General features: G+C 41.9%; 1 protein-coding gene across 2 annotated transcripts in view; it reads left to right on the forward strand.

The window, feature by feature from the left end:
- Positions 1-25,776, forward strand: part of NR5A2 (nuclear receptor subfamily 5 group A member 2) — a 208,777-nt gene that overhangs the window by 146,594 nt on the left and 36,407 nt on the right. For both annotated transcript variants that reach the window (XM_073571748.1, XM_073571747.1), the window contains exons 5-6: positions 11,065-11,184; positions 23,041-23,188. In XM_073571748.1, coding sequence (XP_073427849.1) covers positions 11,065-11,184; positions 23,041-23,188 — 268 coding nt within the window. The remainder of the gene's footprint in view (positions 1-11,064; positions 11,185-23,040; positions 23,189-25,776) is intronic.

Consider the following 25,776-nt stretch of genomic DNA (forward strand, 5'->3'; position numbering starts at 1 on the left):
CGCTCAGACTCGCTCAGACTCGCTGTTGACAGCGATGTGATATAGCGAGTCTAGCGAGTGAGAAAAAAAAACTCTAACAAAACTAGGATTGCCATTGACTTGCATTAGACTCGTTACTGTGCGAGTAATCACTGGGAGACTCGCCGAGTAACGAGTCCAGCGAGTCCCTTACTATTCGCCGAGTAACGAGTCCTAGCGAGTAGACTCGCCCATCCCTAATCACCAAAAAAATAAGATAATCAAGAAATATTAATTTTATTTATGGACACAACAAACAAACACTTTGTTTAAAAACAATTAAAAAGTCTGAACAAACAGACACTGATAACAAGACAAAGACAATGGGTCATTTTGATAAATAGTTAAATACTATGGGTCCCAAGACCAACCATTAAATGTAGTGCCAGGTATCTGCTAGTTATCATAACCTAGGGTCTATCAAACCAATTGTAATGACAATCATGACCTTGAATCAAAGTATTAAAATACCATATTGTCAATAACTACTATGGTTACATAGAATGACTACATATACCATAAATAGAAAACTGAATACTCATCATGTTGCCAACACAGAAAAATATTTACAAGCCCCTTTCCCTAGCATGATATCACCTGGTTTCTGAGGATAAACAAGCCACCGGGTAGGTTACATGGGACCCCCAAACCCACGCGTATCGACACAGTGATGTGTCTTTCTCAAGGTCAGACATTGAGAAAGACACATCACTGTGTCGATACGCGTGGGTTTGGGGGTCCCATGTAACCTACCCGGTGGCTTGTTTATCCTCAGAAACCAGGTGATATCATGCTAGGGAAAGGGGCTTGTAAATATTTTTCTGTGTTGGCAACATGATGAGTATTCAGTTTTCTATTTATGGTATATGTAGTCATTCTATGTAACCATAGTAGTTATTGACAATATGGTATTTTAATACTTTGATTCAAGGTCATGATTGTCATTACAATTGGTTTGATAGACCCTAGGTTATGATAACTAGCAGATACCTGGCACTACATTTAATGGTTGGTCTTGGGACCCATAGTATTTTAACTATTTATCAAAATGACCCATTGTCTTTGTCTTGTTATCAGTGTCTGTTTGTTCAGACTTTTTAATTGTTTTTAAACAAAGTGTTTGTTTGTTGTGTCCATAAACAAAATTGATATTTCTTGATTATCTTATTTTTGTGGTGATCCCTATTTGTGTGCATATACTTTCTTCTCTTCATGTGCTTTCATGACAAGCCTACAGCCTGCAATGATCCTCGATCTACTGAACCACCACACGACCAACTCTACCCTCTCCTACTGTATCCTCACCCATCCCTGTAGACTGTGAGCCCTCGCGGGTAGGGTCCCCTCTCCTTTTGTACTTGTGTGTCCCTTGTCTTAAACATGTTTATTATACTTGTCTATATTTCCCCTTTTCACATGTAAAGCGCCATGGAATAAATGGCACTATATAAATGCATAATAATAATAATTCCGCTGCATAGAAAGACATGTAGCTGAACACTCCGATCTGAGTGTCGGCGGCGGTTACGGGTATTGACGTGCGAGACTCGTCTGAGTTTATCGCAAGTCTGACCCCGGCTTATTACTTATTGTTGTGAGCACATTGGAAGCACGGTCAGCCTGTGTAATCATGCTACTAAATGCCTGCTGATTGGCAAACACGTAGCTGATCGTTAAGCACCTTAATTCATAGAATGTAAATGCACCTTAACATGGAGTGAATTCTTCATATAGACTCCTTCATTCATTTGTGAATATCAAAACAAAACCCAACCATATCCTATATTTCTACTAAATAAGAACACATTCGAAACTAGATCACATAGAGAAAATAAAGTATATGTTTCTGATTGGTAAGTGGAACAGGATGTTAAAATTATTACTTTTTACCATTAGCTTGTAATCTCCCATTAGTTATTCATTTTGTAAAAATCTGAGCGTTTCCTTTTGCCGAGATTCCTAAAGTACCGTATTCTTTTTTGCAGCTAAAGAACAAGTAGATAAAATGTAAAGAATGCATCTGTCAAATAACTTGTGACACACATGCTTACATTGCTCTGGGATGCAAACTGCTCATTTGGGGTTTCCTATGAAATACAACAAAGTCACATTATTCCAGTGTTGTGGGAGTTGTCCCAGAAGCAGCAGCAGGAGAGACCATCTACCAGGAACACCATCTGCAGACTGTTGCTTAAACATGGATGAACCTTACAACTTATTTATTCACATTTTGCATATTGGACTATTGCAGTATGGAACCACAGCAGTCACATCGCAATTTAAGGCCTCATTCGGACATATTTAAAGAATAGAACATAAACCCATTATGGTCTATGAAGCTGTTCACACGTCCTTGTTGTTTTGAAAACTATATTCGCAAAAAAATCACGGAGATACAGTATGTCCAAATTTGATCTCGTGGCTCAAATTCACAGAGTCAACTCTATGGGGCCTTCAAAATCATGCACAACAGATAGATGTTAATTGTGTAATCTGTGTGCTGTCCTTGATCGAAACATTGCAATGTAATTATTTTGTGTGCAAGATAAATTTGCGCTTAAAGCACCACTCCATCGTTTTTTTTATTTTAGCGCTAAGCGTTCCTAGTGTCCCCACATAGTTAGGAGGCCTCTTAGTGTTCATCACTTGTGCCCCTAAGCGTTCCCACACAGAAATGATGACTGCTTAGTGCCTTCTTCAAAGTAATGATGCGCCGCTAAGTGACCTCCACATAGAGTTGCCAAGAAGTTACAGTATGTATAGTACGTGGCAGGGCCAGTTTTAGACAAAGTGGGGTCCTGGGCAAAAGTTTAAAGTGGGGCCCCAAATGCTCACATATTGCACCATCACACCAAAACATTTTGGTTGTATTTGTATGTGCTGAGCTCAGGCCACTAAGTTAGCGTGATCAACAATATTAAAGTCATTTGACTATTGTTCCCGGGCTTCTTTACAACGGCTGAGGAACAATGACAGGGAAACAACAATCACTAATAGATCAATCTATTCTCATAAAGTACATTATCAGCACCATATCTGCAGTTTTTACTGGGCGATGTGCTGCTGAGAACAATGATTTTTGTTCCAGCACAAACAATCCAATCACTTGATCAATAAGCAGCATTTTGCTTCTTTATTATGATACACCCATTAGTCATCCACATAGTATAATGCGCCCCATAGTCCTCCATATAGTATAGTGTGCCCCATGGTCCTCCATATAGTATAATGTGCACCATAGTCCTCCATATAGCATAATGTGCCCCATAGTCCCCCATATAGCATAATACATATATAATAGTTTATCCTCCCCATAGTCCTTCATATAAAGTGGGGAAAAAAAGTATTTAGTCAGTCAGCAATAGTGCAAGTTCCACCACTTAAAAAGATGAGAGGCGTCTGTAATTTACATCATAGGTAGACCTCAACTATGGGAGACAAACTGAGAAAAAAAAATCCAGAAAATCACATTGTCTGTTTTTTTTTTTCATTTTATTTGCATATTATGGTGGAAAATAAGTATTTGGTCAGAAACAAAATTTCATCTCAATACTTTGTGATATATCCTTTGTTGGCAATGACAGAGGTCAAACGTTTTCTGTAAGTCTTCACAAGGTTGCCACACACTGTTGTTGGTATGTTGGCCCATTCCTCCATGCAGATCTCCTCTAGAGCAGTGATGTTTTTGGCTTTTCGCTTGGCAACACGGACTTTCAACTCCCTCCAAAGGTTTTCTATAGGGTTGAGATCTGGAGACTGGCTAGGCCACTCCAGGACCTTGAAATGCTTCTTACAAAGCCACTCCTTCGTTGCCCCGGTGGTGTGCTTTGGATCATTGTCATGTTGAAAGACCCAGCCACGTTTCATCTTCAATGCCCTTGCTGATGGAAGGAGGTTTGCACTCAAAATCTCACGATACATGGCCCCATTCATTCTTTCATGTACCCGGATCAGTCGTCCTGGCCCCTTTGCAGAGAAACAGCCCCAAAGCATGATGTTTCCACCACCTTGCTTTACAGTAGGTATGGTGTTTGATGGATGCAACTCAGTATTCTTATTCCTCCAAACACGACAAGTTGTGTTTCTACCAAACAGTTCCAGTTTGGTTTCATCAGACCATAGGACATTCTCCCAAAACTCCTCTGGATCATCCAAATGCTCTCTAGCAAACTTCAGACGGGCCCGGACATGTACAGGCTTAAGCAGTGGGACACGTTTGGCACTGCAGGATCTGAGTCCATGGTGGCGTAGTGTGTTACTTATGGTATGCCTTGTTACATTGGTCCCAGCTCTCTGCAGTTCATTCACTAGGTCCCCCCGCGTGGTTCTGGGATTTTTGCTCACCGTTCTTGTGATCATTCTGACCCCACGGGGTGGGATTTTGCGTGGAGCACCAGATCGAGGGAGATTATCAGTGGTCTTGTATGTCTTCCATTTTCTAATTATTGCTCCCACAGTTGATTTCTTCACTCCAAGCTGGTTGGCTATTGCAGATTCAGTCTTCCCAGCCTGGTGCAGGGCTACAATTTTGTTTCTGGTGTCCTTTGACAGCTCTTTGGTCTTCACCATAGTGGAGTTTGGAGTCAGACTGTTTGAGGGTGTGCACAGGTGTCTTTTTATACTGATAACAAGTTTAAACAGGTGCCATTACTACAGGTAATGAGTGGAGGAAAGAGGAGACTCTTAAAGAAGAAGTTACAGGTCTGTGAGAGCCAGAAATCTTGATTGCTTGTTTCTGACCAAATACTTATTTTCCACCATAATATGCAAATAAAATGAAGAAAAAACAGACAATGTGATTTTCTGGATTTTTTTTTCTCAGTTTGTCTCCCATAGTTGAGGTCTACCTATGATGTAAATTACAGACGCCTCTCATCTTTTTAAGTGGTGGAACTTGCACTATTGCTGACTGACTAAATACTTTTTTTCCCCACTGTAGTATAATACAGCCCCCATAGTCCTCCAAATACTATAATACACTCCCCATAGTCCTCAATATAGTATCATAAACTCCCCATAGACCTCCATTTAGTATAATACACTCCCCCTAGTCCTCCATATAGTATAATACATACCTCAGTCCTCCATATAGTATGATTCACTCCCCATAGTCCTCCATATAGTGTAATACACTCTACATAGTCCTCCATATAGTATCATGCACTCTCTATAGTCCTCCATATAGTATAATACACTTCTGATAGTCTTCCATAATGTATAATGCAGTCACTTTATAGTATAATGCACTTCATAGACCTCAATAGAGTATAATGTAGACCCCCATAGAGCATAATGCAGGCACCCCTTAAATTATAATGCAGCCCCCTCATAGAGTGCAATGCAGCCCCTTCATAGAGTATAATGCAGCGTCCTCATAGAGTATAAAGCAGACAACCCATAGAGTTTAATGCAGCCCCCTCATAGAGTATAATACAGGCACCCCATAAATTATAATGCAGCCCCCTCATAGAGTGCAATACAGCCCCCTCGTAGAGTAAAAAGCAGACAACCCATAGAGTTTAATGCAGCCCCCTCAAAGAATATAATGCAGCCCCCAAAAGATTATAATGCAATCACCCCATAGAATTTATTGCAGCCCCCCACCCATAGAGTATAATGCAGCCCCATAGTCCTGCAGTATTATGGACACCACGTATTCATTGATATAAAAAAGTTAAATACTTACCTTTCCTCCTTGTTCCCTCGCTACTCTGGTCTCTGCAGGGCATCTCAGCAGCTCCACTGCCCAGCACAGCATGGTGCATGATGAAGTGACAGCATCGTGCATCAGCTGTGTCAGGCAGAGGGGAGTGATGGGGAGGGAGCAGGTGAATGTGGAGGTGGCGGTGCGGGCATCGGGCCCCCCTGACTCACAGGCACATAGCGGCCTCATGATATGCCGCTATTTGCAGCATGCCACTGGCTGGGGCCCCTGAGGCAGCGGGGGTCCTAGGCAGATGCCTAGTCTGCCTACCCCTTACACCGGACCTGGTACATAGTGATTCTCAGGGATATAGCTGCACTTTCATCACCTGAATGAACCTGTTTGATTTCTGAATCATGTATATTTAATATTCTGTTTTATTTTCTTTTGATTTCATAAATGTCAATAGAAGTGTAAATTCAGAGTCATTTTCTGTTAAATGATGATTAATATGATACCTGGCATTTGATGAGTGGAGCTGATATTTGACACGGCATTTTTCTTGCATGTTTACAGAAGTTTTGCTCTTTCATGAAAACAGGACGTCTTTAATCATTAACGATGCTGCCCCTGAGAACACTCACCCCTCTAACAATACCACTCCTGTATGACTCTCATTCCTGTGCACGGCATCAATATTGGGAAGTCTCACGTCTCTGCGAGCCAAGATAATTCTGCCTTCCTCCCATAATTAATGCGATAAATATATAAGTATATTCCTGGATTCAGAGGGGGACAGACCAGGTTCCCAGAGAAGAAAACACCTGGCTCTACAAATCTTTAATTCTTCTCCTGCTGCCACTGACAAAAATTCCTACTTGGAAAAGAGAGATAATATTTTAATATGAAGATAAGAATACATGTTTCCAGGGTTTTGTCCCCCTCGCAGGTTCTTGTGGGAGCCGACAGGTGGTTCACATTTATTCTCACCCAACACTGTTGTTCATCTGCATGACGTGTACTTTTCTTCATTTTGTTAAAATGTCTATCCAACTAAAAGCTGTAACCTAATAAATGTGGCCACCACACCAGCTTCAACAGAGCTGGTCACCGGCAATCCTATGAAAGATCTGCCTGCGTGATACATCTGTGTTCCCAGTAGGATATTTTAGAAGGTTTCTTATCATGACAACACCTTTTTCTATTAAGCCTGGTCTCGCTGTAGAGGTTCCATTTGGCCATATATTTCACCTTCTGCAACCATGGATGACGTACTTCATGGGGAGTCTGTCCATTTAGGGACAAAAGATGCTTTTCCATATGTTAACATTCCGTTCTTGAAATTGATGTGGGAAGCATGAAAAATAAGCAAGCATAAGGCTAAGTTCACACTAGGCCTTTTTGCAGTTTTTTTAATGTAAATTTTCAGCTGCATTTCACAGTACCAGCAAAGTCTTTGAGATTTCAGAAATCTCATGCACATACATTGTTTTTTTGTCATCAGCACTTTGTGCTTTGCATGTTTTTTTGTACAATGGAGCATGTCATTTTTTTCAGTGCTTTTTCACCAGTTGAAATAAATAAATGGGTGATGACAAAACGCTGAAAAAACACACCAAAAACAGGTATCCTATTTTGCTGCATTTTTTTGTGCCAAAACCTGATTCTATAGAATAGGAATTTTTTTTCCAACAGTAAGGCTGTGTGCCCACGATGCGTTTTGTTAAGCGTTTCCGCAGCGTTTGAGCCGGATCAGACGCTGCAGAAATGCTTAAAAGATGCATCAAATTAATTAGCATGCGTTTTTGGCTTTTTGTGCCAATGCATGCGTTTTTAACCGCTCAGGAATCGCTTAGCGGCTAAAAACGCAGCATGCTCATTAATTCCCGCAATGCTGAGCGTTTTTAGCCATCCCCAATGATCCCAGAAATCGCGTGTCAAAAAACGCATCAAAAACGTGTCATAAATCGCGCAAAAAACGCGCGATTTCTGGGAAGGGGATCCTTTTCCTGAGCGTTTAAAAATGCTAGCGTGGGCACATAGCCTTAATGTTATCAGCATGCACAAGAGACAAATTTAGCATGCCAAAACTACAGCAAAAAAATCAAGAAAAACCAAGGAAAACATGTTTTTTTTTCTGCAACTTCTTTCCTGCCAAGAGATCAGGTTTTGCTGCAGAGAAAAAAAATGCTGAAAAAATGCCTAGTGTGACTTACCCTAAGGATCTGAGTGACTTTAAGGCTATGTGCACATGCTGCGGATTGGTCTGCAGATTTTTTATCTGTGGAACCGCAGGTAAAATGACCTGCGGTTTTTGGTTTATCATCTCTACAATGGAGGAGATGATAAACCGCAGCAGAATCCGTAGAAAAGAATTGACATGTCATTTCTTTCTGCGGATTCAAAACCGCAGCTTTTCCGCAGTTAAAAATCTGCAGCATGTGCACAGCAGAATGTAAATCCCATAGGATAACATGCGACTGTACACTGTCTTCAGAACTGCTGCAGTTCTGCTGCGGCTAAAACCGTAGTGGAACCGCAGCGAGTGCACATAGCCTAACAAGTGCCAGATTGTAATGGCTAAAGAATTTGGGCGCAGAATTTGAACATAATTGAATTGCGACCCATAGGGTGTTGCAACAAGCAAGTCATAAAAAGTTGGACTTTTTGCACTTTGCTTGTCGCAGACACGATATCCTACGGGTTGTGATGCAAATATAAATATTTTGCATTATTCTGCGATGTAGCACATAGCAATTTTTGGTCGCACATTGTCTACTTGTCTGACAAAACCCAAGAAAAAAGCAAAAAGAGCATATACCTTACAGCAAGCATATAAGTAAATAGCTATAGTACATGTAAATTACATAGAGGACTTCGTTAACACTATTTTAATCAACGTGCTCTTACACTTTGCATGTGTACTAGCTTATAGTCCGGCTCATTTCTTTGGTTTTGTACATCTCCATTTTGCAGTAATTCAGTGTGGTAGCCATAATAGTATGAAAGGAAGTCAGTACAGCATTATGTAAAAGACACATGTCAGGCTACTGATTTCCCTGATACATATGCCGACCATCTGTTTTTTACTGCCTTATTTTCTGTGTAACACCATGGCGCTGATTCAAAACTTTTGATATTCACACTGATCTTGAAGAAGGAGGCTGTTGAAATCAGAAGCGCCTGATTTATTAGTTAGTATCTGGAGTAAGATCTCCCATGTAAGGCCGGGGTCACACTGGCGAGGAATACGGCCGAGTGAGAGGCGCTAAAAGCACGCATTAGACACGGACCAATGATTCTCTATGGGGTCCCTCGCACCAGCCGTATATTTCTCATCCGTATTCTACAGTCCGTGCCAATCGCAGCATGCTGCGATTGTCAGCGTACTACGGCCGTAATACGCCAATGCAAGTCTATGGGTGCGCAAAAAATACGGATTACACACGGAGCACACATGTGACTTGCGAGAAATACGCACCCGGTGTCTTTTAGCAAAGCCGGCAATTCAGTGCGCTATACAGTAAACTCACACTGACAGGTTTAATAAAGAAACGAAAGAATAGATATATACACATTAGAATACATTTAGAATACATATATATATATATATATATATATATATATATATATATATGCATTCTATGTGTCTATATCTATTCTTTGGTTTCTGTTTAGAAACCCTGTCATAGGGCTCCATTATATGTCCATTTTGCAAGCCTGTGAGAAAATCTCAGCATACGGATGCCATACGGATTACATACGGATGCTGACATGCGCAAAATACGGGACCACACCTTGCTTACGGATGACATACGGAGCACTGTTTAGGGTCCATTCATCCGTATTACGCATGTAAAATACTGACCGTATTTTGCGTCGGTTAGTGTGACCCCGGCCTAAGGAACATCACAGCTTGTCGTGAACTAGAGCTTTGGCATCACACTCCTGTTGCACCTCCATTCCGCCCATTTCAAGAGAGTTGGTAGAAACTGTGAAAACTCTTAGGTTGGAGTCAGACACAATGTATAAAAATACGGTCTGTATTGTACGGTCGAAATACGCAGAAATGTCCCCTGAACAGTGATCCGAATGTCATCCGTTGGCAAGGCTAGGATGCGATTTATGTGCATGTAAGCATCCGTATGACATCCGTATGCTGAGATTTTCTCTCCGGCTTGCAAAATGGACATATAATGGATCCCAATGACAGGGTTTCTAACACAAACGAAAGAATAGATATAGACACATAGAATATATATATATATATATATATATATATATATATATATATATATATATACATACACATACATGTCAATGAGTCACACACACATATATATTTCATAGAGTTCATAGCAGAATAGCCGCTAACTCAATTGCCAACTTCTGTAAAATCATACAAAACCCAACATGAAATGACACACACACGTATAAATATATATATATATATATATATATATATATATATATATACTGCTCAAAAAAATAAAGGGAATACAAACAGCCTGTTGCAAATTGAATAGTGTTCCCTTTATTTTTTTGAGCAGTTTATATATGTGTGTCTCAATGACGTGTGTGTGTGTATGTATATATATACATATATATATATATATATATATATATAATGTGTGTGTGTATTCTATGTTTATATATCTATTCTTTATTAAACAAGTCAGTGTATAGCAAAATGAATTGCCGGCTTTTGTTAAAGGACACCGGTGCGTATTTCTCGCAAGTCACATGTCTGGTCCATGTGTAATCCGTAGTTTTCTCGCCCACATAGACTTGCATTGGCGGTTTACGGGCGTAATACGCTGACAATCGCAGCATGCTGCGATTTTCTCAGCATGTACAATACGGCCGAGAAAAAAAAATCAGCTGATGGGAGCTGTCCCATAGATTAACATTGGTCCAAGTGCAATGCGTTGTTTTTGCGCATAGCACTCGTCCGTATTTCTCGCTAGTGTGACTCTGGCCTTAAGGCCATGTTCACACATTCAGTATTTGGTCAGTATTTTACATCAGTATTTGTAAGCCAAAACCAGGTATGGAACAATCAGAGGAAAACTATAATTAGAAACACGTCACCACTTCTGTACTTGTTACCCACTAGTGGTTTTGACCTACAAATACTGAGGTAGAAAACTCACAAAATACACCATGTGTGCATGTGGCTTCAAGGTCTCACAATTTGGGCAAAAAAATATACAATTTTTCAAAGCCATTTACACTAGAATTCTGGCAAAATCACTTTGATGAATCAGGGACTAAATGCTTGATTTATTAATTAATTGATTGATTTCCATTTATTTTCGTATTAGATGGTGAGTGTGGGTACAATTTTGTGGTAGAGTACTAGTACTGTAAATTTAAGCTAATAAATATATTTATTACCACAGGTAGATGACCAGATGAAGCTTTTGCAAAATTGTTGGAGTGAATTGCTAATTCTGGATCATATATTTCGGCAAGTTCTACATGGGAAAGAAGGCTCCATACTCCTGGTTACAGGCCAGCAGGTGGGTTCTGGCTTTTGTGATTGTGACTCACTTATCAATATCTAATGACAGAATTTTAGACAAGGTCTCGTTTCAGAACAGTTGTCATAAGTAAACATATAGGCCTCTTTCAGTTGTCAGTGTGTCCTTTACATGTGGTGACAGTTTTCACACATACCGGAGACACTTACACAAGTAGACATATTGAAATCTATATTGCTGTGCACATATGAGCTTGTTTTCACAGACAGTGTGTCCTTGTGACCCACATATAGAGCTGTCCGTTTTTTACTGGCAGCACGTGCCTTAAAACATAGGCATACTTGCACACAGATGACAATAGATTATCATCTGTGTGACACGTCCCGGCACCTGAGAAGCAGCGGTACAGTAAGCGCTGTTCCCCGGCGCCGTGTGGCGAAGACGGCTCTCATCATTCTCCCCTGCTCTGTCGGTAATAAGCGCGAGCAGGGGAGAATGATGCGTTATATTTTAGTGATAACAGTGAGAAGCTGATGGGACTATTACTCTCATCTGCCTACACCTGCTGCCACTAGTAACAGTGAGAGCAGGAGCAGCTGATGGGAGTTTTCTTTACCCACCGCCTGCGCTATAAATAATTAAATTAATTAAAAAAATAGCGTGGGTTCCCCTGTATTTTTGATAATCAGCCAGGCAAAATGCACAGCTGGGGGCTGCAACCCTCAGCTGTCAGCTTCAGCAAGGCTGGTTATCAAGAATAGAAGGGTCCCCACACTTTTTTAAAATTATTTAAATAAATTAAAAAAATGACTAGGGGTCCCCCCATTTTTTACAACCAGCCTTGCTAAAGCAGACAGGGGAGGGCTGGTATTCTTAAGCTGGTATAGGCCCTCCCAGCCTAAAAATAGACAATACCAGTCTCCAGCTGCCAAATTTAGCTTGTTGTCAAAAATGGGGGGACCCAACGCCGTGTTTTTAAATTATCTATTTACTGTAAATAATTGAAAAAAATATCATGGGGACCCCTCTATTCCTGATAACCACCCTTGCTAACGCTGACAGCTTGAGGGTAGCAGCCCTCATCTGTGAGTTTTGCCTGGCTGGTTCAAAAATACAGGGGAACCCACACCGGATTTTTAATTTATTTATGAGAGTAATAATCCCATCAGCCGCTGCCTGCTCTCATTGTTATCCCTTGAATATACAGTTGTGGCCAAAAGTATTGACACCCCTGCAATTTTGTCAGATAATACTCAGTTTCTTCCTGAAAATTATTGCAAACACAAATTCTTTGTTATTATTATCTTCATTTAATTTGTCTTAAATGAAAAAAACACAAAAAGAATTGTCCTAAAGCCAAATTGGATATAATTCCACACCAAACATAAAAAAGAAGGTGCACAAAAGTATTGGCACTGTTCGAAAAATCATGTGATGCTTCTCTAATTTGTGTAATTAACAGCACCTGTAACTTACCTGTGGCACCTAACAGGTGTTGGCAATAACTAAATCACACTTGCAGCCAGTTGACATGGATTAAAGTTGACTCAACCTCTGTCCTGTGTCCTTGTGTGTACCACATTGAGCATGGAGAAAAGAAAAAAGACTAACGAACTGTCTGAGGACTTGAGAAACCAAATTGTGAGGAAGCATGAGCAATCTCAAGGCTACAAGTCCATCTCCAAAGACCTGAATGTTCCTGTGTCTACTGTGCGCAGTGTCATCAAGAAGTTTAAAGCCCATGGCACTGTGGCTAACCTCCCTAGATGTGGACGGAAAATAAAAATTGACAAGAGATTTCAACGCAAGATTGTGCGGATGTTGGATAAAGAACCTTGACTAACATCCAAACAAGTTCAAGCTGCCCTGCAGTCCGAGGATACAACAGTGTCAACCCATACTATCCGTCGGCGTCTGAATGAAAAGGGACTGTATGGTAGGAGACCCAGGAAGACCCCACTTCTTACCCCGAGACATAAAAAAGCCAGGCAGGAGTTTGCCAAAACTTACCTGAAAAAGCCTAAAACGTTTTGGAAGAATGTTCTCTGGTTAGATGAGACAAAAGTAGAGCTTTTTGGGCAAAGGCATCAACATAGAGTTTACAGGAGAAAAAAAGAGGCATTCAAAGAAAAAAACATGGTCCCTACAGTCAAACATGGCGGAGGTTCCCTGATGTTTTGGGGTTGCTTTGCTGCCTCTGGCACTGGACTGCTTGACCGTGTGCATGGCATTATGAAGTCTGAAGACTACCAACAAATTTTGCAGCATAATGTAGGGCCCAGTGTGAGAAAGCTGGGTCTCCCTCAGAGGTCATGGGTCTTCCAGCAGGACAATGACCCAAGGCACACTTCAAAAAGCACTAGAAACTGGTTTGAGAGAAAGCACTGGAGACTTCTAAGTTGGCCAGCAATGAGTCCAGACCTGAATCCCATAGAACACCTGTGGAGAGATCTAAAAATGGCAGTTTGGAGAAGGCACCCTTCAAATATCAGGGACCTGGAGCAGTTTGCCAAAGAAGAATGGTCTAAAATTCCAGCAGAGCATTGTAAGAAACTCATTGACGGTTACTGGAAGCTGATTGTCGCAGTTATTTTGGCTAAAGGTTGTGCAACCAAGTATTAGGCCGGGGTCACACTAACCGGCGCAAAATACGGTCCGTAGTTTACATGCGTAATACGGATGAATGGCCCCTAAACAGTGCTCCGTATGTCATCCGTAAGCAAGGTATGGTCGCGTATTTTGCGCATGTCAGCATCCGTATGTAATCTGTATGGCATCCGTATGGTGAGATTTTCTCGCAGGCTTGCAAAATGGACATATAATGGAGCCCTATGACAGGGTTTCTAACAGAAACCAAAGAATAGATATAGTCACATAGACTGCATATATATGTATATATATATATATATATATGTATTCTATGTGTATATATTTATTCTTTCGTTTCTTTATTAAAACTGTCAGTGTGAGTTTACTGTACAGTATAGCGCACTGAATTGCCGGCTTTGCTAAAAGACACCTGGTGCGTATTTCTCGCAAGTCACATGTGTGGTCCGTGTGTAATCCGTATTTTTTGCGCACCCATAGACTTGCATTGGTGTATTACGGGCGTAGTACGCTGACAATCGCAGCATGCTGCGATTGGCATGGACCGTAGAATACGGATGAGAAATATACGGCTGTTGGGAGCAAACCCATAGAGAATCATTGGTCCGTGTGTAATGCGTGCTTTTTACGCCTCTCACTCGTCCGTATTCCTCTCTAGTGTGACCCTGGCCTTAGGCTGAGGGTGCCAATACTTTTGTCTGGCCCATTTTTGGAGTTTTGTGTGAAATGATCAATGTTTTGCTTTTTGCTTCATTCTCTTTTGTGTTTTTTCATTTAAGACAAATTAAATGAAGATAATAATACCAAAGAATTTGTGATTGCAATCATTTTCAAGAAGAAGCTGAGTATTATCTGACAAAATTGCAGGGGTGTCAATACTTTTGGCCACAACAGTAACTCTCATCATTTTCCCCTGCTTGCGCTGATTGCCGGCAGAGCAGGGGAGAATGAGAAGAGCCGTCTTCAGCACTCGGCACCGGGGAACAGCGCTTACTGTACTGCTGCTTCCCTGGCACCCATGTATGTGGTATTGATGCGGCACACGGTTACCACCCGTGTGCCGCAAGCACTATACACACAGACATCTCCAATACCGTTTTTTTTGGTAGGCCGGAGTCACACTAGCGATTAAATCGGACGAATGCAATGCGATAAAAAATTTGCATTGCATTCGTCCCAATGATATTCTATGGTGCTGCTCTCATCATGCGTTTTTTTATCGGATCCGTTCCTCGGACCGAGACAATCGCAGCATGCTGCGATTGTCACCGATTTTCGGATCGGATTTGCCAATGCAAGTCTATGGATGCGATAAAAAATCGCATTGAAAACGCACCACACGTGTGACTTGCGATTAAATCGCAAGACTTCTCCAGGTCAACAGGAAATAGCATCAGGCATTGGCACTGGATGTCAATTTGATGCTTAGATGCGAATAAAATCGGTTCATCGCCGGAAATTTGGATGACAGACGGATCCCTGGCCAAGAAATCTTTGTGCGATTTCGTACCCTTAAAATCTGACCGATTTTTTAATGGTTGTGTGTGACTCCAGCCGTACCAGAAATATCAGAACGTGTGAAACTGACCTTATAAAGAGTTGCTCTGTATTTAAATGCATGCAATGACATAGGGGTCATATTGCCATGAGAATTTTTCACCCTTTTCTGCTGCGACCAGTTTTCATTTTTATTTTTTTCCTCTCCTTTTTCCAAGAGATCTATCTAAAGACATCTAAAACGGAAGCATGCACAATTTTTCAAAAGAAAAAAATGTTGCAAATAGATTAAAATTTGCCACATGCCAGAAAACCACCTCAAAAAGTCACATATTACGCCAAATACTTGGAGTAAGGGCTCATACTCACTTGCGAGAGACTCGCATGATTCCTGTACGAGTCTCTCGCATGAAAACTTGGCACTGCCGCCGGCACTCAGACCGGAGCGTGCTGCTACATTTATTTCTATGCAACCCCACGCTCCGGGCCAAGTGAGTATGAGCCCTAAAAGCAATAATAGTTGATCCCCATAGTAATGAACCTGTACCAATAGCAAATCAGCCCCAGTATGGTGAAATGGAGAGCCTCAATGGTGTGTACACTCGCTGACAAGCACGGGTGACAATATAAGATAAGAACTGACCTACAGCGTCTATTTCTGGACCCTTATACAGCACCAGAGCAGGTGCACATTGTCACAGCTGTCACCAACACTGAACTTGTCACCTGCTTCCATGCTTACATTTCACAGGCAGAACTTCGGGCGACCTTATTGACTTTGAGGTGTTTATAGGGTGAAAGGGTGGTCCAACTCCAAAGTAATTTAATGACAGAGGCATGTATAATGAGGCAAAGGGTTAACCCCAAATAGGTTTGTGGAATACTTCATGGGTTAGAGGTCAATCCTATGTGGAAGCAAACTGTACTAATGTTTTGTTTGCTAAAAAAGACCCGGCTGTGGCTCGCTCTTGGTAGAAGCGCATTCAATGTATTACAAGCCGCTAGCCCTGTGCAGCAAAAGATGGCCATACACGTCTTTCTTCTTCTACGCGATCTGTTGATCAGACGGATAGTTACACAACTGATGCAAATACTGTTAGTTTGTGATCAGAGTTACACCATCAAACACGAGAACGGTTGTGAAGTCCAAGCGTGGGCTAGTTGGTTTTACTGAAGCCTTCTACGACAAGCGCTGCCATCATCAGTTTTATTAGACAAATAAGATCCAGAGAAATGTCCGCCCCAGGTTTACGGCTTTGACTCAAGTATATCATGTTCTGAGAAACGGCTCCATAAATATTTAACATACATATTCTTTTATGATAGGAACTTCTATTTTTATAAGTTATACTTTTACATGGCCCATTATAGGAATGTGACTTTTCATGGTAAAAGGAAAGGTTTACCCTGCAATGCGTTCCCTGCAGTGGGTTGTTTCTATGATCAGCCAACTATTGGTTTCAGGGCATGTGCACTCAGCATCGTTTTCAGGGGGATTACGTTTGCAAAAATCATAAGTAAGCATTAAAAACAATGAACTTGTGCACGGCAATGATAAAACGACTTGCTGTGCACATGTTCCGTCTTTTTTAATTTCTTTTAATCACTTCAGGCTTTGAAAGCCGTGAAGTGGCTTAAAAAAATGACCGATTCCTTCTTCTGGCGGTTTCTACTTGCATAAAAAAACCCCGATTAGATTAAAAAAAAAAGCCATGCAAAAATGATGACAAGAAAAGATTCTTTTGGAAACACATTACCGGCATTTTCCTGAAGTGTCATCTGCTTCAAAAACTATGTGTGCGCAGCGTGGGCAACCATCTAAAAGTTTCTGGACAGTCAGTAAAAATAGGAACATTTTTTGCCTTGTCTGTAAAAAATGTTTAAGTTATATGTGATTGTTGAAGCTGAATAAACTTAAAAACAGCTTATTTTGACTGTAATTATCATCACTTTACAGTGATGGTAATTATACAGGATTGGGCTATATAGATGTTTCACTCGTAATTATTGATTTACAATGTGTCCATAAAAATTTATTTTTTTGAGTTTTATTTTGATAACTAAGCTGTCCAGAAAAAAAAAAGTTGGCAACAGTGCATGAGCCCACATGCTAAAAGGAATGACTCTTATAATCTTGTTTTTTTTTTTTTGCTGTTCTGTCCATATCTCTAGAGACAGCTTAAATTTGTTTGATGAGACAACTATTTTGCGTACGAAAGCCTGCATGCATACCCAAAAACATTGCTTCATTCTCCCACCCTTTACAGAGTAAATTTACAAGAAATATGTCTGTGGTCTCCAGAGGAGATGCTGTTTAGGTCACATTTATTAACTTTAATATGTAAAAAATACTTATGGCATTCTTAGTTTAGTGTCTGGTTCGGCCTTCAAGGAGTCGGGGCATAATGGCGGCCAACGGTCACAGTAGTTTCAATGGTCGACAGGCCATCCTCAGCAGAATAAAGAGGGGGAAGATGTGGAAGAGATGCAGGATCAGCCCGTGTTAATAAGTAATGTCCAGTCCTCAGGTGCAACAGGAAAAAAACTCGCTTTTACTGGAGCAGTTCATGATGATCAAGATGATGATGATTACAACTCTCCACAGATAGTCAATATGCTCAGCCAACAGCCCCTCATGGTGTGATGACCCCAGCTCTTTTCCGGCGATGTGTAGTAGCGCTCCTCACTCCTGCTGCGTATACCACTATACATGCACTCTGGGTATGTGCACACATTCAGTAATGGCAGCAGATGTTTAGGGCTTAGGATAGGCTGCAATAGACAGAGCACGGTAGCTGTGCGTCTGGAGTAGCAGCGGCCAGTCAGGCTATAGTTAGAGTAGCAGCATACTTTACTTTATTGTATTGTTTGGCCTTTTGCAAAATACACTGGTCTGTAATAGTCGGTGCACCGTGCCATTTGTATGGCCCAGCTAGAGAATATCACTTTTGTAAATTGTTTTATGTCATTGCATACCCCTGTTTACACTTTCCTAACACTGCATTCCTTGCTTGTAAATAAATTAACCCTTTGTTGTTTGCACCTCATCTTGTGTACCGTAGTCTCCCTGCATTGTGGTGGTCCCTCGGCCATCGCTTCAGCTGCACAAGTACACAGCATCCAACCTGCAGCGTTTACTGACTGTGGGAACATACCCTAAAGCTTCTCCTTTCAGTCTGGACCTTGGCATAAACGGCTCCTCAGGCTTACAGGAAAGTACCTCAGCTCTCGTCCCACCCCTGACAACTAAGGATCATATCAAGACATCTCTCCTCTGATCCCAGACTGATTTTGGGCACTTTTTGAACCGCTAAGGACACTATGTCCACTTGGCTGCACAGATATTGTTGGGAGTACTGACAGTGAAGGCACTGGCTGGCCTCCTTGATCTCCAGCACCACCCAATCTTAGGGGCGCAGGGTTGCTTCTCCTGGGCTCGGTAATTGTCCTGCGGGGTCTGCTACCCATTAAACTTCACAATGGCCCTTATACTAATTACATATGTGTGTGTGTAAAAATGGCTGAAGAGCTGATTCCTCACACCATCAGAGTTCACAGACACTTGTGACATCTTTGCAGGGCACCACACTATAGTCACACGACTGTATTTTCTTTTGGTCTGATTATACTAATCATACTCTGATCAGAGTGTGATCACAGTGTGATGCGATTTTCTTGGATGAGAAGATGGAAAAAAAAAAATTCTCCCTCTTCTCCATTCTGTCAGGCTGTGAAAATAAGACTGCACTCAGATGTCATCCGAGTACGGTCTGGTTGTTTTCCCACTGACTCATTGACTTGCATTGCTGCATGCCATCTGAATGTCAGGTGCAAATTGTGCATGCTGCAATATTTTCCTTGGATAGACTCTTTCCGAGACAAAAATCAGACATGTGCACGGTCCCATAACATCAGCCTGAGTGCATTCAGAAATTTTTTCAGATCACACTCAGATCAAAAATACGGTCTGCTGCACAAGCCCTTACACACGTGTATTAAAGAATACTTAGCTGGCATTATCAACAACTATTTTCTAATGTCATGTTAATGGCACATAAGGAAGAATGCACCTTTCATCTCCGATAATTGAACCCTGCATGTGGCTTTCATGGTGATCACCACTGACATTTGGGCATTAGTAACTGGCAGTTGTACAGGAAGTCCAGACCATGGGCAAAAAGCAACGAGACAGGCCTTTAATGTATTATTCCAGAGCGTGGCTATTCGTTCTTTACTCGGCTGCTGTATTTACTTTTCCAAAGAGGATAGCAAAGCAAACATACAAAGGGAATGGTTGAGAACCACCGACATGGACACCACAATATATATAAAAGGGCAACAGCGTGATACTGGGTGCCAACTAAGACTGCGATCTACATTTATGCTGTGTTAGGCCTGTTTCACACATCCGTTTTTCCCCATCAGTCAAAATTCGCCGTTTTGGAAAAAAAACGGATCCGCCATTTTTCTTGGCGGATCCGTTTTTTTCCCCATTGACTTGTATTAACGGTGGATCTTGACGGATGGTCATCCGTTCGATCCGTTTTTTTTACGGATCCACCAAGATTTTGCCGTCCGCTGAGCGGTCAGGACGGACAATGATACATTTTTTTCCCCGACCGGATCCGCTTTTTCTATTGCGCATGCCCGGCAGAAATACCTGTGTCGGAAATTGAACCCTAAACTCAGTTCTGGCGTCTGAAAAAAATTCTCTCTCTTTTCCCCAGGCAGCGGTGCCTTTAAAATTCTTCCTTCGCCGGATCCGTTAAAACAACGGTCCAGTGCCAAACGTTGTGCTCAGTACAGGAACGGATCCGTTGTCCGCCATTTTAGCCGATTTTAACTGACGGAAAAAACTGATGTGTGAAACAGGCCTTACAGTTCATAATAGATAAATCTGATGTATTTGTGGGAACACTGCCTGAAACTATGCATTCTGCGATAGGATAGATAACAGGTACGGTTTAGTCTGGTCTGGCCAGGAAGTTCTACAACTCCTGATTTTACACCATCTAAGAATAAAACTATTAATAAGATTGCTCACTGTTTTTAATTGCAAATCCTTGCAATACAATCTCTAGATATCCCCATTGAAGCTGAGGGGGAGGATGGCGCACATAATTATGGAAATTAGCCATCAATACATATAAAAAATTCATCTTACTTGGTCTGGCTGACTGACAGGTGAGAGAGGAAGGGAGATACAAAAATGATATTGCTGCGGCTGCAGATATTCAGTGTACACATTGTTTATGGTTATTTGCTACTTGCTTGGCGTCTCCGGAGTATACGGTATTAGGATTGGCGTAATTAATGAGACAAAATGTTGTGGTGTAAAATGATATGGGTTTCTAGAACAAATGAAAAAGTATTCATTGTCAACCCTTGGAGTGCTTCATAGATAATACTGTATCTATATATAAATACATACAATATATATATATATATATACTGTGTATATGTACAGTTAGTACGGTAACTTTTAGGGAGGTGTGGAAAAAAATGATGGTACCAAGAATGCTTTCAGAAATGGGAGTGTTAATAGTTTAGTTAAGGGAAATAACAAAAGTAAAATCTAATTTAAATCTATTTTTGGTGTGATCACCCAATCCCTTTAAAATATCATCAAGGCATCAACTCTTCTAGATACACTTAAACAAGTCAGGGATTTGGTAGAATTAGACATATGAGTTGCCAATTATAATAAACGAGTGATAATAATAATTTCCATATGGAGGTTAAAACGCAATCATTAAAGCGAACCTGTCACCAGGTTTGGCCAATATAAGATACGGCCACTGCCTTTCAGGGCTTATCTACAGCATTCTATAATGCTGTAGATAAGTCCCCAATCCGACCTGCAAGATAACAAAAATAAGTTTTATTATACTCACCCAGGGGGCGGTCCAGTCCGATGGGTGTCACAGGTCCGGGTCCATCACCTTCCATCTTCTTGCGATGCCACCCACCTGCTTGCTTCATCACTCCCCAGCATCGCGCTCCTGCGCAGGCATACTTATCTGCCCTGTTGAGTACTGCAGTGCATAACGAAGTCCAGCCCAGGAATTTGCTCTGCCTTCAACAGGGCAGATAAGTATGCCTGCTCAGGAGTGCGATGTCAGGGAGCCTGTGAAGCAAGCAAGAGGGCAGTATCACAAAAAGATGAGAGGCACCGGACCCAGACCTGTGACACCCATCAGACCGGATTGCCCTGCATGTGAGTATATTAAAACTTATTTTTCTTATCTTTCAGGTCGGATCGGGGGCTTATCTACAGCATAAGACCTGAAAGGCACTGGCCACATATTATATCGGCCAAACCTGGTGACAGGTTCCCTTTTAAAGGTTTGGTCAAAACTTTTTTCTTGGGATAGGCCATCAATATCTGATCAGTGAAGGTGTGACACTCGGCACCTTGTCAATCAGTTGTTCCCAGTGCCAGCAGTGGCTGAAAGTTCTCAGATACTTCTGAAGCAAGGCATCTCTGAGAACAGAGAACATTACAGCTGATCAATTGGGGTGCTGGGTTTCACACTCCCACTGGTTGGATAGGCCATCAATAAAAAAGCAGTGACTGAACCCTTTAACTCAAACATCGTTGAGGGTTTAAAACTAGTTGAGAAACAGACAAATTATGTTCAAAAGATTAGATTGCGAAAAACAGAGTCTTGTCAAGGGTCATACACCATAGTAAAATTGGACAGAGAAATAACAAACAAGGTAGTTATACTGCATCAGCAAGCTCTCTCCCAAGCAAAGATTTTAAAGAAAATGGGGTTTTCAATATGTGCAGCTCAAACTCTTCTAAATAAGCACCAAGACATTGGAAACATCGAGGTCTATAGACACAGCTTTTGGCCAAGGAAACTGAAGGTACTGTCACACTTAGCGATGCACCAGCGATCCCGACCAGCGATATGACGCGATCAGGATCGCTGGTGCATCGCTAAGTGGTCGCTAGTGAGCTGCCACACAGGCAGATCTCACTAGCGACATCGCTGGGGACGGGGGTCGCTACTTACCTGTCACACCAGGCGATCCTGCGTCCTCCCGCCCGGCTCCACGCGTCGCTCGTCGTCACAGCAGGAAGTGCCGCAGGAAGCTGACGACGAGAAACAGTCCTGGACGTTCTCGCGCAATCAGCGATAACTAGCGGGGGAGCGGGTCGTAGGTAAGTATCACACACAGCGATATCGCTAGCAATATCGCTATAACGTCACAAGTTATAGCGATATTGCTAGTGATATCTCTTAGTGTGACAGGCCCTTTAGTGCAGCAGTTAAAAGATGCACCATGCTTAATTCCCTTCAAAATCACCTCAGTACTGGAAGGAACCAGTGATACCCAGAAACACTTCTCTACTGTTCAGAAACGTCTAGCCAGAAGGGGTCTTCAATGAAGAATTGCAACTAAAAAGCAAAACCTCTGGGATGTAAATAAGGCCATAGACTCCGCTATGCAGGAAAACAAAGGAACTTGAGTGCATACAAACGGCATCTGGAGCGTCATAAGTCAGTAAGAACTATCTTCAGCAGAAGAAAACCCAAAGAGTCCTGAATGTGAAGATATGGCACCCACAGATACCAGATTGACAGTTTTTTCTAGCCTTTATGCTGTTTTCAGCTTGTATTCCACATACTAGTAAATAATAACTATCATCATAAAACACTGATTATTTCTATTTTGCGCATCTCAGTACTAGGTTTTAATTGGTGCTGTGTAGTTGGCATCAATGCAGTTTCCGGAAACTAATGCTTTAATGTGGTTATATGACATTCTAATCTCTTTCAGGTGGATTACTCTGTTATTGTCACGCAGGCTGGTACCACGTTAAACAACCTCATGAGCCATGCACAAGATCTGGTGGCCAAGCTTCGATCACTGCAGTTTGACTTAAGAGAGTTTGTTTGTCTGAAATTCCTGGTGCTCTTCAGCCTTGGTAAGTACATGGCCATTCAGGGTTGTTTTAGTAGATGAATTCTAACCAGCAGTTATTGTGAGAATGCCACTAAAGACATCATAAGAAGGCAGAAGCTGACCTATGATGGATGTGTTGTATGATGGATCCATTCTTCTGGTTTTCTTACCAAGCAAATAATGTAGCTGACCATGCTATTCTGCTCATTTAAAAAAGATTTTTATCCTAATGGAACATAACCTGACAGCAGTCTGAATATAATCTAATACACAGAGTAAATACAGTCAAGTAAGTCTTAGGCATTAGGGTCCCGTTACACTAAACGACGCACCAGCGATCCCGACAACAATACGACCTGGTCAGGATCGCTAGTGTGTCGCTACATGATCGCTGGTGAGCTGTCAACTAGGAAGACTCATCAGCGATCAGGACCAGCGAGGACGCAGGTATCCAGGATAAATAGCGTGTAACTAAGCACGCATGTCACTTAGTTACCCGCTGTTTACCCTGGATACCAGCATGCTCGTGCTGGGAGCTGGTATCCTTGGTAAACAGCGGGTAACTAAGCGCGAGCGGTGCTTAGTTACGCGCTTCTTCCCTGGATACCAGCTCCCAGCACGAGCATGCTGGTATCCAGGGTACATAGCGGGTAACTAAGTGACGCGCGCTTAGTTACCCGATATTTACCCTGGATACCAGCTCCCAGCGTCTACTTAGAGCGCTGGGAGCTCGCTGATCGTTGGTCTCCTGCTGCCACACGCGCTGGCCTGCGGGAGACCAACAATCCAAAAATGTCCCAGGACATTCCTGCACGATCAGCGATACCTGGCGGGTATTGAGCAGTGTTGGCCTATGTGCTTGTGCCCATGAGCAATTTTCGACTAAAAAATTAGAGTGTGTGCAGACGCTGCGGAATCCGCTGCGGATTAATCCGCACGGATTTTGCAAAAACCGCAGATAAACCGCAGGTCAAAAGACCTGCGGATTATCTGCGGTTTTGCCTGCGGTTTGGTCCTGCGGATTCACCATCTCCACAATGGTGGAGATAGGAACCCGCAGCGGTTTCCGCAGAAAGAATTGACATGTCAATTCTTTCTGCGGTTTCAAAACCGCAGCAAATCCACGCGGATTTTTCCGCAACGTGTACACAGCGTTTTTTTTTTACCATTCATTTGAATGGTACTGTACACCGCAGCTAAAACTGCTGCGGGTCCGCAGCGGCCAAAACCGCTGTGGAAACGCAGCGGAATCCGCAGCGTGTGCACATACCCTAAGGTCCACATGGCAAAAAAATGCAACTTGTACTATTTTCATCTGTTTACAGATGAGTGTAAGTAATGGCAGGCAGCCTCTGGAGCTATCAATGATGCAGATCAGACCATGGAGCACTTGGACCCAGTCATCTGCACAAATTGCTGACATGAATAACATTTCCATGCCCATTGAAACTTGGCATCAAGATGAGGTGTTGAGGTGTGTCACTATTGTGATGCTGAAGGGGGCTATCTAGCACAGGAAATTGTCTTTTTTATGTCATGATCAATGAAAATGCTCATGATGCATTATACAGAGACTATCAAAATCAGGGAGCACATTATGATGTCCTTGTAAAGTCACAATGCTGAGGATGTCATACACCCTATCCCTCCTGACTCCTCCATAAACGTTGGCGTTGGCAGAGTGTTTGTGCTTTCAATTGGGAAAGTGGAGTAAGTTGCTGAGAGACACCTCTCTATTCTTCTCTCAATACACATTAACCAAAACTGAAGAAATGAGCTGGAGCACATGTTAGTAGAAGTGCAATGTGCAGATGCATATTCACACTGTGACCATTAGCGGACTAAGCCTAAAGTAATAACAAAATGAGTTAATACCCCACGATAAGTAAATGAATCATAATAGTACATGTAAAGAATAGTGATGAGCGAGCATACTCGTTACTCGAGATTTCCCGAGCATGCTCGGGTGATCTCTGAGTATTTGGATGTGCTCGGAGATTTAGTTTCTGTCCCCGCAGCTGCATTATTTGCAGCTGATAGACAGCCTGAATACATGTGGGGATTGCCTGTTTGTTAGGAAATCCCCACATGTATTCAGGCTGTCTAGCAGCCGCAAATCATGCAGCTACGACGACAGAAACTAAATCTCTGAGCACATCCAAATACTCAGAGATCACCTGAGCATGCTCGGGAAATCTCGAGTAACGAGTATGCTCGCTCATCACTAGTAAAGAACATGGGGTAATTAGGAGACACTATTTTGATCAAAACAAATTAAAAGCCATCCCATTGCAACAAGGTGTACCCACCAGTGTGGACACTATCTCTTGCACTTCACCTCGCTATGTATTAGTAGGCCTCAACATAGAGCGGGGCAGGGCAGGACGCAAACATTTACCTACAGTAGGATATTTGCTCATTTTGTTTTTATCCTCGGTTTTGTCTAAATACACATTAGTTGGTCACTCCAAAATCATTGACGAGACAAGCCTGTTTATTATTCCCTAATTGTGACCATGTAAAGTCCCAAATATGGTACGGCCAGGCTGTCTCAATTTGTTTCATTTACTTTAAAGGGTTATCCAGGACTATTTTGGTTTTTTTTTAATA

The sequence above is a fragment of the Dendrobates tinctorius genome, unplaced genomic scaffold, assembly GCF_039654945.1.
Source record: "Dendrobates tinctorius isolate UK_male_01 unplaced genomic scaffold, ASM3965494v1 ptg000029l, whole genome shotgun sequence".
NCBI classification, from domain to species: domain Eukaryota; kingdom Metazoa; phylum Chordata; class Amphibia; order Anura; family Dendrobatidae; genus Dendrobates; species Dendrobates tinctorius.